The sequence below is a fragment of the Saccostrea cucullata genome, unplaced genomic scaffold, assembly GCF_032062105.1.
Source record: "Saccostrea cucullata isolate Sc308-1 unplaced genomic scaffold, CSIRO_AGI_Scuc_v1 ctg852, whole genome shotgun sequence".
Taxonomy (NCBI): domain Eukaryota; kingdom Metazoa; phylum Mollusca; class Bivalvia; order Ostreida; family Ostreidae; genus Saccostrea; species Saccostrea cuccullata.
In genome coordinates this window covers 313,749-327,060 of record NW_026930368.1, presented here as the reverse complement: position 1 = coordinate 327,060, position 13,312 = coordinate 313,749, and the positions used below count along the sequence as shown (strand labels likewise).

The following is a 13,312-nucleotide window of genomic DNA, read 5'->3' as shown; positions in this document are numbered from 1 at the left end:
TTGGATTATTTTGGCGGGGAGGGGGGGGATTCCAAGTTAATTCAAAAACACCTTTTTCTGACTTCTTCTCGAAAATATTCATATATCTATATCGATATAACTTCATATCTATTTCTTCAAATCGACAATACTATATTGACATGAATAAATATTTTGTTTAGATCGATATTTGAAAATTAGTATAATATTTCAGTCGATAAAAGTTAAAGCAATAAAATCTATTGAACAAAAGAAGTTGCCTTCAATTATGTAAATACACCTCGATACAATTCAAAATATGGGCATAAATAAGGAGGTATAACACTTTATTTGTTGATAAGTCGATAAAATATAAGACAATATACAAATTTATAACACAACAAGTGTAGAGCCATTTACGCTTCCGTAGCACGGAAATGTCATGGTATTAAAACATGTACAAAATCAATATCACATTAAAATGACATTGAATATCATTGCAAACGACAATTTTGATATTGCAATGCATTTTCTCCTTGAATGCCCAACGCTATTTGCTAACAGAGACAGCTTGATGGACGAAAAGTAAACGCGATAAATGTCCTATCTTACGTTAACCTCACAAATAATAGTGAAGACTTTCAAGATCGCTAACACCGTTCTTGGATCAAGATGTGGTTCTTTCGTATGTGAGGACGAGTGGGGAATGTTTATGCTTGCTGTTGCAACTGGTGTTGCACGTATGATGACAGAAATGAACACTCACTTACATGAATTATAAAACTTCAAAAACTGATAAATGATGTACATAGTGTTTTAATTATGGCCTGATCTTGTGTACATATTTCCACATTTTTGTTCTAAAGTTCAAATCTTATTACATACTTAATAGTTTGATGCATTGATCTCTGCTGCAGAGGAAATATGGAATGTCTGTCTGTCTGTCTGCAACCCTTAATTGGCTACACGTCTCGCTGTGGGATTCGAAACTGCGACGTAAGGACCAAGTCCTTGTACCACAAAACTAGAACTAATGTTTTAACCGCTGCGCCTCCTGATCTAATTAAATTTTCTAATTCCGATTAATAAGAAGCTTGAGATGGTAGTAAACTTTTGACTACTTTAATTTTGATGATTTTTTTTCCTCACAGCTTTAATATGCTGTCCCAGATAGATATAAATCTTTAGTATTAGTTGAATATTTATTTAGTATGAAGATCTGAAAGTTTGATATAACAGTTATTTTATTTGCAAACTACGATGTACACTTTATTAATTTACGTTATGTCGAAGAAGTTTACCAATTAACAATAAAAATTTTCAAATTCTTTCATTATGTCTTTATACATCATACACATGTATGGTAAACTAAAAAAATCACATACATGTTTTCTTTAACTCTGCTTCATACTTGAAAATTTACTTTACGTAGACATTAATTAATGGCCAACAAACTCATCTTTTCCGTATTTATTTATAATATTCCTGGTGTTTTTCTCCTAATTGACTTGATATTTAAAAACATATTTTAAGTGTGGAAAATTTTGAAGCAAATGCAGGTTTCTAGGTAAGAAAGTGATGATGTATGAGGAAGGCACATTGTAAATTCTATGGTCGTTATAACGACCTTCTTTGAAGAGGATCATGATTTGATTAACTATGTTTTCCAACGCATGATTAGATCATTGTTTTACATCCTTTTGAATATGGATTAATTTCACCTCATTAATTAATGCATGGGACCCGGGGCGGGTATGTACAGTAGACAAGGGAAGTTCTCTCCTTTTAAACACCAGATTCCACCTCTTCAGAAATTCATGTCTTTGTCCTGTTTTTTTGATTCGCAATTCTTCGCGAGATTATGAAATTCATCATTGTTATTTTCAACGTTTATATGTATAAACTTTTTTGCAACATATCAAAACTCTTAACATAAATAAAGAACGATATGCATCATTAAGCTTATTTTTAATCGTTTAAAAAGAAAATTACAAAGCATTAAACATTTTAGTGGATAAATATATATGAAAATATTTAGTATAATTGCATATTGTTTCTGAAAGTATATTTTTTGCATGGAGTCCCTTTTTTTTTTAATTTTAATGTATTTTGCTGATTAAGACGTGTTTAATGTCTGTGAATACTCAGGTCTAAATTATCAGTACAGATAACGTACAGAATTGTTCTTGAGAAGACTTGATATTGACCTGCCCTGCCTTTATAGAGCAATGCCCTTTAACCAAAAAGAAGATCAACGATTAAACGTTAAACGGAAAGAATACTGATTGGAACTTTTGTTATCTAGAAATCATGTATGCATTTCTAGTATTATTGTCTGCATATGCCTTCACTGTCGGCAAGTATATTTTTCTTATTTTTATAATTCAAATAAATTTGAAAAAAAAAACACATTGTTGAATTCTTTAAAAATTATTCTAGGACACAATGAATGAATTCTCTCGAAGTTTTAGATACCTTTAGCTTGGTTAGAAGAAATTTTCCCTATTCACTGATTGGTTTTAAACACATATTTATTCAGGTACATTTGTTCCATATTCTTTTGAAAAAATGCTAAACGTGTCAAAAGGGTTATAGATATTGGAATATGTCAATATGTAAAAGTTCCCTCTCCCTAAACCCATAATATAAAGAAAATATACTTATGAACATTTCCTTTTTGGGTTCATGTTAACAAAACTTAAGAACAATTAAGTGCTTTTATTCGATATTTATTTTACAATTAAAGATATTGTCTTTCTTTTCAATTTCGTGTTACGAAATGTTTATTTCAAAGATGGCGATTGTGTTGACAAATTTGGGAACTGTGCGAAGCTTGGATGTGAGGGCTATGTCTGGAATACCTTTACTAAGTTCTACTGTTTAGATTACTGCGGAGTCTGTCCTGGTCAGTATAAACAAGTTCACTTACTTTATGCATGTAAAAAAATGTGATAAATATTTTTTTATATTTATTTAAGAAATGAAGCTTATTTCAACTTATATTATACGATGTAACATAACTTGGGGCAGTTTACGCTTTATAAACCGCGAAGCGGTTTATGAAGCCCCATTTTGAATCGTATAGTTTTTATTCTATGATAATTTAAATTCAGTGCAGACAAGGAGGCATTTTTCCCCCAGAATATGGGTTCACATTGATTAAATTTTAAAAGTAACGGCAAGCGGAGTAATACGTTTTTTGACGTAACTCATTGTGACGTAGGCTAGTTATGTTATATAAAATGAATGAAATCTTTTATCCAATCAAATGACGTGTTACAAGTAAAATTAAATTATTCAAAATTAAACAGTTTGAATGAAGATGATACATTTTATTCTATGATAATTTTGTCATATATCTGAAATATAATATAGGTGACAAAACATTGTGTAACAATGTTACATATATTTTTAATATCACAAAACATCTAAAAGCAAAACACTGATGCATTCTATGTCTTTTTGAAAACTCTTTAACGGCACCAACCATTTTTTAGATCTACATCTTCCAAACTGTGTGGACATGGCGAATAATTGCAGTTTGGCTGCAAAAGCCTATTGTACGGATCCTAATTATCAAGGCTATATGAGACTTCATTGTCCGGCATATTGCGGATTTTGTTCTCGTGAGTACTACGATTAACACAATTCTCACTTCAAAACCGATACAAGTCTTTCTTAGACACCATGATCATGTTCACCAGGCTTTTTGTCTTGGACTTTTTTTTCAAAATGGTCAAAATAAGGATCAAGAACTTTTTAATTGGAATATCAAAATTTGATAAATATTGCATTATTTTTATAATAATTTAGAGAAGAATCAATTTGAATGTCAGTACATGCATATTAAATTTATAATTATGGGGGATTTTTCATAGAAAATTTAAAGGAATTACATAGAAATCAAAGCAGAAAAAGTAGTAGCCATGCTGTCCATTTGCACTTACAAAATTGACTGATTTTTAAATCATTCTTTTCATTAAGGACATACGCAACGTACCATACCTACTGATAATTTTTCAAGATATCCTTAATTTAAGATTAATTATGTTACAGGTGTTCATATACAAAAAATCAGCATGCATTACCAAGAGTTTTTGAAAGATATCAATTGATGAAAATTCCTGGATGATTCAAAGAAAAATATATGAAAAAAATATTAATCATATATTCTAGATGTTTGTTTTATCCAAAATTGTTTTACAAGAAGTGTACAACACCATAAATGTATATAGACATAAAATACTGCACACAGTTCCTTCAAGAATTGGAACTCTTCAACTCCGTGGAAAAAAAGAAAAATGTTCAAACTACGTTGCGTATGTCATTAAGTTCTGTTGGTGTTTCTCTTCACTAAAAATTACATCACTGTTACAACCACTCTCCCAAATACGTTAAGCTAATTTAAAGTGCTATCCTTAGTAAATAATATAATAATAACTCTCGAACTGGCAATTTATTCCAAACACAATTTTCCCATATTTCCTTGATAGGAAAGTTTACAGCAAAGAAAGGTACAGTTCTTTAAAATATTTATTACATTCAAATCATATAAATTAGCAAAAAAGTGCTAAAGAATTGAAGAAAAGCAATACTTTATGTATTTTTTTTTCAAAAATCCAGCCCTTATTGTGAAATATATGGAGATAACGAACAGTATTCAAGCTCAAAAGTCCATTTATTTATTAAGTGAAATCCCTGTCGACGCTTACTTTCAAATGCTTACAATACAGGTTCAGGCAAAGAAGTTAATGTAAGAAAATAACCAAGATTATTACAGTGTATATATAATTAAAAACATTCCAACACCGAACCCTCTGTGCACGAGGGTTGTCCTTAAAGTTCTTAAAGTTCGTTTTTGTCAAATGAATCTTCCTAAGATTATTAATGTGAAGCAAATTATTTATGAAATTCTAATTCAGAAAAAAAATTATTTGGAATGTTAGAACTAATCTTTTTGTAAGAATCGAGGCTTTTAAAAGTCCACATTTTGCGCATAATCCAGATTTACTGGTAAGATTCCAAAACCTTGGCAAAAAGTCTCTGGATTGTGTTGATAAAGCGCGCTTGGTAGTTGATCGTGAGCGAATCTCGGCCGCGACTGACCAAAGTCGATAAAAAATGGGAAGCAACTGTCCTTTGCCATGCGCTAGGCACTTGAAGTCGAAAGATGCGGGTCCTTCGGATGATACCTTTGAAACCGAGGTCCCATGTCACGACAGGCGTTGGCACGATAAAGACCCCTCAATCTCAATGGCCCTGCGTGCCAATTGCAAGCAAAGGTCAAAATTTGAAGCCCATTCACCGGTGTATGGTGACATCTCTACATGAGTGAAAATTCTCGAATGGGTCGTTAAACAACGTGTAATTAATCAATATTGATAGAATTAAAGTTTATTGGTGAATAGCTGAAGAGAAGAAGAGGAATTGAGAAAAGTGTGCTTCAAAATTGACAAAAGAGCCATGCGAGTCCAATCATAAAAACATTTAGAGACAACTCTCTTTAAAACACTGTGTTTCTTTGCTTTACAATTGACATTATATGAACAGTAAGTAAACTAACTTCAAATGCAATAATTGATTTTTTGTATTCTTTATTTTTTTTAGCACGCAATAGTACTCAAGGTAAGTTTGATCTGTCGTATAAAGTTGACTCAATTCTTGCTTTTAACTATTACATTTTTTAATCTATCATGATAACATCATTTAACTATTTTTTTTTTCCTTTTCAGGCTCAGCAAGTTCAGTTTATGGATAATACATATATTTTGTGTCAGTGTCAGATAAACCATATGAGATACATGTCATAAAACAGTTTCATTCTACATTGAGTAATTTAATTTATACAATTATTGCTATTTTTGAGGTCAATACGATGATTTAGCCACCTGAGGAGTAAATATTCATCGAGCCCGAAGGGCAAGGTGAATATTGTACTTCGAAGGTGGCTAAATAATCGTATTGACTGAAAAAAGAGCAATAATTGTTTTATTATACGATTCAATGATACAACTCATTACTTGCTGGCATTTATTGAAGTCCTAAACAGCTATAAAGAGAGAAGCAGAGTTACAATGTAAATAAACCTCGTCAGTCGTGTTGATTTGAAATGTTTTAAATCTATTTTAATTACCTTAAAAGAAAAAAAATAACGCCAGGCTCTTTTTTAAATAAAAGATTATGAAAGGATGAATGATTATCAGCTTTTAAAAAAGGTAAAAACGTTTGTTTAGAAAAATTATCAGAGGGAGGGCCCCGGCATGCGCACTTACAACCCCCACCCCATAATTATATTCGCCTAATGTTATGTTTACAGGAGAAAAAGTCAATAGCAGTTGTAATAGCTTTCCAAATCTATTTGTATCAACTTGGAATTTCCCGATCTATTTTTAGATCAATGTCCTTATATTCACCTGGAACGTTACGTGCATGGAAATATAACGTAGTATTTTTTTCTACATAGTTGGATCTCAGCCAATCAGAATGATAGGAATTATTCAATCATACAATAAGTATTATTATTGTGCAATCGTTATCCCATACCTAATAGGTTTTTGCATGGTATTTCTCGTGACGCAATTTCAACTTGAAGATGCTTGTACATCTTGCCATAATATGCATTTTTATGTACTTAATATAATGGTTTAATATAAATTTATTGAAGATATATTGAGTAAAAGAAATATTTTTCGCTAAAACTAAAAAAAATTTTTTTAGGAATACTGTTTTCCATTTCTTAAGGTGATATCTGGTAGATATGTTTAACAAGTTCTTTTTACCGCCTTGTCATATAACCCACAGGTGAATTTATTTTTGCATTTGCCTTAGATGGTCATGCTTTACTTGAAATCTTTGAAATGATGTTAGCATGAAATATATGGATATATCAAAAATCTATTAAACAATATAAAATTGGAACAGAACAAACATTCATAGGTGGGATTTTTTACCGTGCTACCGGTCACACAAATTCCTTGTCATGATCAAATAACGGAAAAATTCGTTCTCAAAAGTGTGTAAATAATGGTCTGAATTACTTGAAAAACTTTGTATTTGCTGACAAGGCCATTGGATCGACAATAAAACTTACAAAGTTATGACTACATCCCGTTATAAGGATATATTTTACTGCAAAAATATATCTGCTTATAACGGGATGCAATAAGCACCCCTAGGAATTCTAGTAGATTGTTGGGAGACCTGGTCTCCAAAAACAATATAGATATTGTCAATCAGAAACTCAAGCATATTCATAATATCAACCTCAAAGTATATGTGTGTACAATTAAAATGTTTTTAACAAAATAATTTTGGAAATGACCAACGACAAGATGAGTAAATCAACGAGTTCCATTTTCTTAAAAAAAAATCAGCTGTCAATGATAAGAAAAAGCCTGTACTTTAATTTATCGTGGGGGGTGGTTGTATATTAAATTAAAAAGTCGTAAGTTTTTATGCTATTGATTTTGGTAAAAAAAAAATTGATTTCAAATTTTCCAAAAGTTCATTGGAATTTTTTAAGTATCAACATTTGATCAACACCACTTCTCGAAAATATTGTTGCTCAGGACTTCTGAAGTTTTGCCTTCGTTACTGTTAATAAATTAGTGAGGAGCCAAGAAAATGGCTTGGTAGAACATTTACTTGAATCCGCTGCATATCTTGGTGTGTAAGGATTTTTATGAAGATTTGGAATCCAATTCAGATGTGGTAACTTACATTCATTCTGTTTTTCTCAATTATTTCCAATATACAAAAGAGAGCTTTTGGCAAACACGGATTCCGAAACATCAGTGGAATAAAATCAAAGTTCCTCTAAAAATGATTTAAATTATGCGCCTTACAAATAAAGACAATGTTACCTGTTTTGTTATTACGGATCAGTAAATACTGACCGTGTAATCTATCTACATTGTAATTCTTATTTCACTTCTGAATTACTGAACACAGAAGGATAGTTTGTTTTATGGCCCTTCAATTGCTTTTAAAATGCAAGATTTAAGCATACGTTTGATGCATTTAATCAACGTATCAAGGTCTTCTTTTTCATGTTTTGCCCATCGCCTGGTGTAATCTTCAAAAGAATTCATTATATTTATGAATTTTTGACGCCAGTAAAGATCGGGGTTCCCTAAAATTTGGTCCTTTTAAAATTGTTAATTTAAGGTCCTCATTATTGACTATATTAACGTCAACAGTAATAATGTTAAGCAGGACTATACACATGTAGTTGTAGGTAAAGAACATAATCAGAGGGAAAGGATTATGTGTCAGATATTCGATATCTATACCCTGGGCCATGACCCGACTCATGATTTTTTTTTTAATTCCATGCAGGACACGACATTTTTTTTTATTCCTTTTATCCCGTAAACAAATATGTTGAAATTTTCAGGAAAAAAGATATGCTCTCCTACATACCGATTGAATAATTTTACCCAAACATTATTTTTTAAAATGGCCATGTGAAGTTTTCTTGAAACTAATAAATTTGGAAGCAACAGTTGTTTATCTGTAGAAAATACATGTAGTCTTAAACATTTAATTAGAAATATGGTGAAATAATAGACTGGACCCTTTTGTAATAAAGAATTTTACTAATATACACCGCATCAATTCCTTTATTGGCATATTGGAGCTTTTTTGTCAAATCCATTTGTTAAGCACGAAAAGAAAAAGATAAAAGATGCGTGTATCAATTCAGATAGAAATATTAACAGTTTAAATATACGTCTGTTAAAAAATACTAACATACCGAAATAAGGAGATATAGTAAACTTTCCAAAGATTACTTTTGGCGATAAAGAACAAGGTACAATTTCCATACAAATATTGCCTTGTAATTTTCTTAAAAATAAAACTGGTGTAAAAAATACAAACTCATGTTTTCTGAATCATTGAAATTCCATGCAGACAAATCATTTTCCTCACATGTGTTTCTAAATGCTAATTGTGACGTCATGAACACATGCATTTTTATGTATTTTCTTAAAAAGTTGCAGAAGACGACACAAATTTTCAATGGAATTTTCTTTCACATAATATTGTCCACATGCATCGCCAACAAAGATTTTGAGATAAACAGCAAGTTCAGTTTATGGATAATACATATATTTTGTGTCAGTGTCAGATAAACCATATGAGATACATGTCATAAAACAGTTTCATTCTACATTGAATAAATTAATATTATACAATTATTGCTATTTTTGAGGTCATATTTGCTAATGCCACCTGAGGAGTAAATATTCTTCGAGCTATCAAGGGCATAGGTGAACTCCTTAGTTTCAAAGGTTTTTGAATAATCGTGTTTTTTGAAAAAAGAGCAATAATTGTTTTATTATATGGTTCAATGATACAACTCATTACTTGCTGGCATTTATTGAAGTCCTAAACAGCTATAAAGAGAGAAGCAGAGTTAAAAAAATAAACCTGAAGTCGTGTTGATTTGAAATGTTTTAAATCTATTTTAATTACCTTAAAAGAAAAAAAATAACGCCAGGCTCTTTTTTAAATAAAAGATTATGAAAGGATGAATGATTATCATTTTAAAAAAGGTAAAAACGTTTGTTTAGAAAAATTATCAGAGGGAGGGCCCCGGCATGCGCACTTACAACCCCCACCCCATAATTATATTCGCCTAATGTTATGTTTACAGGAGAAAAAGTCAATAGCAGTTGTAATAGCTTTCCAAATCTATTTGTATCAACTTGGAATTTCCCGATCTATTTTTAGATCAATGTCCTTATATTCACCTGGAACGTTACGTGCATGGAAATATAACGTAGTATTTTTTTCTACATAGTTGGATCTCAGCCAATCAGAATGATAGGAATTATTCAATCATACAATAAGTATTATTATTGTGCAATCGTTATCCCATACCTAATAGGTTTTTGCATGGTATTTCTCGTGACGCAATTTCAACTTGAAGATGCTTGTACATCTTGCCATAATATGCATTTTTATGTACTTAATATAATGGTTTAATATAAATTTATTGAAGATATATTGAGTAAAAGAAATATTTTTCGCTAAAACTAAAAAAAATTTTTTTAGGAATACTGTTTTCCATTTCTTAAGGTGATATCTGGTAGATCCTGTTTAATGTTTAACAAGTTCTTTTTACCGCCTTGTCATATAACCCACAGGTGAATTTATTTTTGCATTTGCCTTAGATGGTCATGCTTTACTTGAAATCTTTGAAATGATGTTAGCATGAAATATATGGAGAATAGTATCAAAAATCTATTAAACAATATAAAATTGGAACAGAACAAACATTCATAGGTGGGATCAGGTGCTATGGAGGAGTAGGCATACCGTGCTGACCGGTCACACTAGACGAGTGCTCCTTGTCATGATCGGGAAATAACGGAAAAATTCGTTCTCAAATCAGTGTGTAAATAATGGTCTTAGAATTACTATGAAAAACTTTGTATTTGCTGACAAGGCCATTGGAACGACAATAAAACTTACAAAGTTATGACTAATTGCATCCCGTTATAAGCAGATATATTTTACTGCAAAAATATATCTGCTTATAACGGGATGCAATAAGCACCCCTAGGAATTCTAGTAGATTGTTGGGAGACCTGGTCTCCAAAAACAATATAGATATCGTCGATCAGAAACTCAAGCATATTTTTAGTATCAACCTCAAAGTATCTGTGCGTACAATTAGAATGTTTTTTACAAAATAATTTTGGAAATGACCGATGACAAGATAAGTAAAATTACGAATTCCATTTTCATTGAAAAAACAGTTGTCAATGATAAGAAAAAGTTTGGACTTTAATTAATTTTGGAGAATGGTTGTATATTAAGTCAAAAAGTCGTAAGTTTTTATGCTATTGGTTTTGGTAAAATTTTGTGCTTTCAAATTTTCCCAAAAATTCCGTGGATTTTGTTAAGTATCCACATTTGATTAACACCACTTCTCGAATATATTGTTGCACAGTACTCCTGAAGTTTTTGCCTTTGTTACTGTTAATAAATTAGTGAAGAGCCAAGAAAATGGTTTGGTAGAACATTTACTGGAACCCGCTGCATATCTTGGTTTGTAAGGATTTTTATGAAGAATTGGAATCCAATTTAGATGCGATAACTTACATTCATTCTGTTTTTTGAATTATTTCCTCTTTAAAAAGAGAGCTTTTGGAATAAGTTGGATTACCACCAGTGGAATAAAATCAAAGTTCCTCTAAAAATGATTTAAATTAAGCGTCTTACAAATAAAGATAATATTACCTGTTTTGTCATTAGGGATTGGTAAATACTGACCGTGTAATCTATCTACATTGAAATTCTTATTTCACTTCTGAATGCTGAATTACTGAACACAGAAGGATACTTTGTTTTTATTTGGCCCTTCAATTGCATTGCAATTAAAATGCAAGATTTAAGCAAACGTTTGATACATTTAATCAAAGTGTCAAGATCTTCTTCTTTTTCATGTTTTGCCCATCGCCTGGAGTAATCTTCAAAAGAATTCATTATATTTATGAAGCATTGACGCCAGTAATAGACCGGGGTTCCCTAAAGTTGGTCCTTTTACAATTCATAATTTAAGGTCCTCATTATCGACTACATTAATGTCAACAGTAATAATGTGTCTAGCAGGACTATACACATGTAGTTTTATGTAAAGAAGAACATAAACAGAGGGGAAGGATTATGTATCAGATATTCGATATCTATACTCTGGGCCATGACCCGACTCATGATTTTTTTTTTAATTCCATGCAGGACTAAAAATTTTTTTTTCATTCCTTTTATCCCGTAAACAAATATGTTGAAATTTTCAGGAAAAAAGATATGCTCTCCTACATACCGATTGAATAATTTTACCCAAACATTATTTTTTAAAATGGCCATGTGAAGTTTTCTTGAAACTAATAAATTTGGAAGCAACAGTTGTTTATCTGTAGAAAATACATGTAGTCTTATCCATTTAATTAGAAATATGGTGAAATAATAGACTGTGGGACCCTTTTGTAATAAAGAATTTTACTTCGGATACACCGCATCAATTCCTTTGTTGGCATATTGGAGCTTTTTTGTCAAATCCATTTGTTAAGCACTTGAAAAGAAAAAGATAAAAGATGCGTGTATCAATTCAGATAGAAATATCGTAACAGTTTAAATATACGTCTTTATATTAAAAAATACTTCAACATACCGAAATAAGGAGATATAGTAAATTTACAAAATTACTTTTGGCGATAAAGAACAAGGTTTTCCATACAAATATAAATTTTCTTTAAAATTTCACTTGTAAAAAATATTAACTCATGTTTTCTGAATCATTGAAATTCCATGCAGACAAATCATTTTCCTCACATGTGTTTCTAAATGCTAATTGTGACGTCATGAACACATGCATTTTTATGTATTTTCTTAAAAAGTTGCAGAAGACGACACAAATTTTCAATGGAATTTTCTTTCACATAATATTGTCCACATGCATCGCCAACAAAGATTTTGAGATATGTGATTTTTCATTGAATTTTGCACAACATATCCAAAAATAAAGTGGGCGACAGCTGTGGACACTATTTCCTAAAGGAAAATTACCCTTCAAATGGGGACATTTTGATGCTTTTTCTGTTTAAAATAGAGAAATGCATCACATTTATGACGTCATATTTGCTGAATGGTACTCTATCATGCCATATTCTTTCCTGATCTATCACAGTCATATACTCAACTCATATTAGCTTCAAAACTTTTTGAAAACATTAATTTTTGAGGGCACAATAAAGCTAAAACCGTACATTCTTCTTTGTAAAGCAATGCAAGATATATGAAAATAATGAACAATGATCATGCTCAAAAGTCCACGAGAACAATACAAATTGTTAACGGAGCAAACGCCTTTAAAAAAAAATCACGATTTTTGTATGAAGTTTTAAAGCCGCTCCATCGACTGTCAAACAGGCACATATTATCTTAAACAAGAAAAGTAACTATTTATAATTAATATATTTTTTCCTTTTTGGTTTCTTTTCATAGTTATGTACATTCTTCATATAAATTGAAATTAATTTATTTTTTTTAAATGCCATTTTAATTTTTGTTGAAAATATTGCAATATATTCCAATGCAATATCTCTGGCCAATAGTTATACCCGCCCTAATTTGGTGACGAGGTCAATACGTAAATTCCATGTGCAATGAATACTCATGTATTGCTGTATCAAAAGGTGAAATGGGTGATAGAAAATAATAACGATTTTCATAAAGTTACATGTAAGGTTAACTTTTTAGATGATAGACTTTAAAGTAGCCAAAATATATTTTTAGAAAAAAAAACTGAATTATGGATATGATTATCTTTATTCAAAAGAACAAC

General features: G+C 30.8%; 1 protein-coding gene across 2 annotated transcripts in view; it reads left to right on the top strand.

Annotated features, from left to right (window-relative positions):
- LOC134283883 (uncharacterized) overlaps nucleotides 1-5,767 on the top strand; it is a 28,447-nt gene extending 22,680 nt beyond the window's left edge. Inside the window, exons 1-5 of one of the 2 annotated variants that reach the window (XM_062766406.1) lie at nucleotides 2,158-2,314; nucleotides 2,753-2,863; nucleotides 3,456-3,584; nucleotides 5,566-5,583; nucleotides 5,691-5,767. In XM_062766406.1, the coding sequence (XP_062622390.1) occupies nucleotides 2,269-2,314; nucleotides 2,753-2,863; nucleotides 3,456-3,584; nucleotides 5,566-5,583; nucleotides 5,691-5,716 (330 nt within the window). In that variant the 5' untranslated portion in view covers nucleotides 2,158-2,268 and the 3' untranslated portion in view covers nucleotides 5,717-5,767. Of the gene's footprint in view, nucleotides 1-2,157; nucleotides 2,315-2,752; nucleotides 2,864-3,455; nucleotides 3,585-5,565; nucleotides 5,584-5,690 lie in introns of those variants that run through there. The other variant, XM_062766407.1, reaches the window with a different exon arrangement.
- The last annotated feature ends 7,545 nt before the right edge of the window (nucleotides 5,768-13,312 follow it).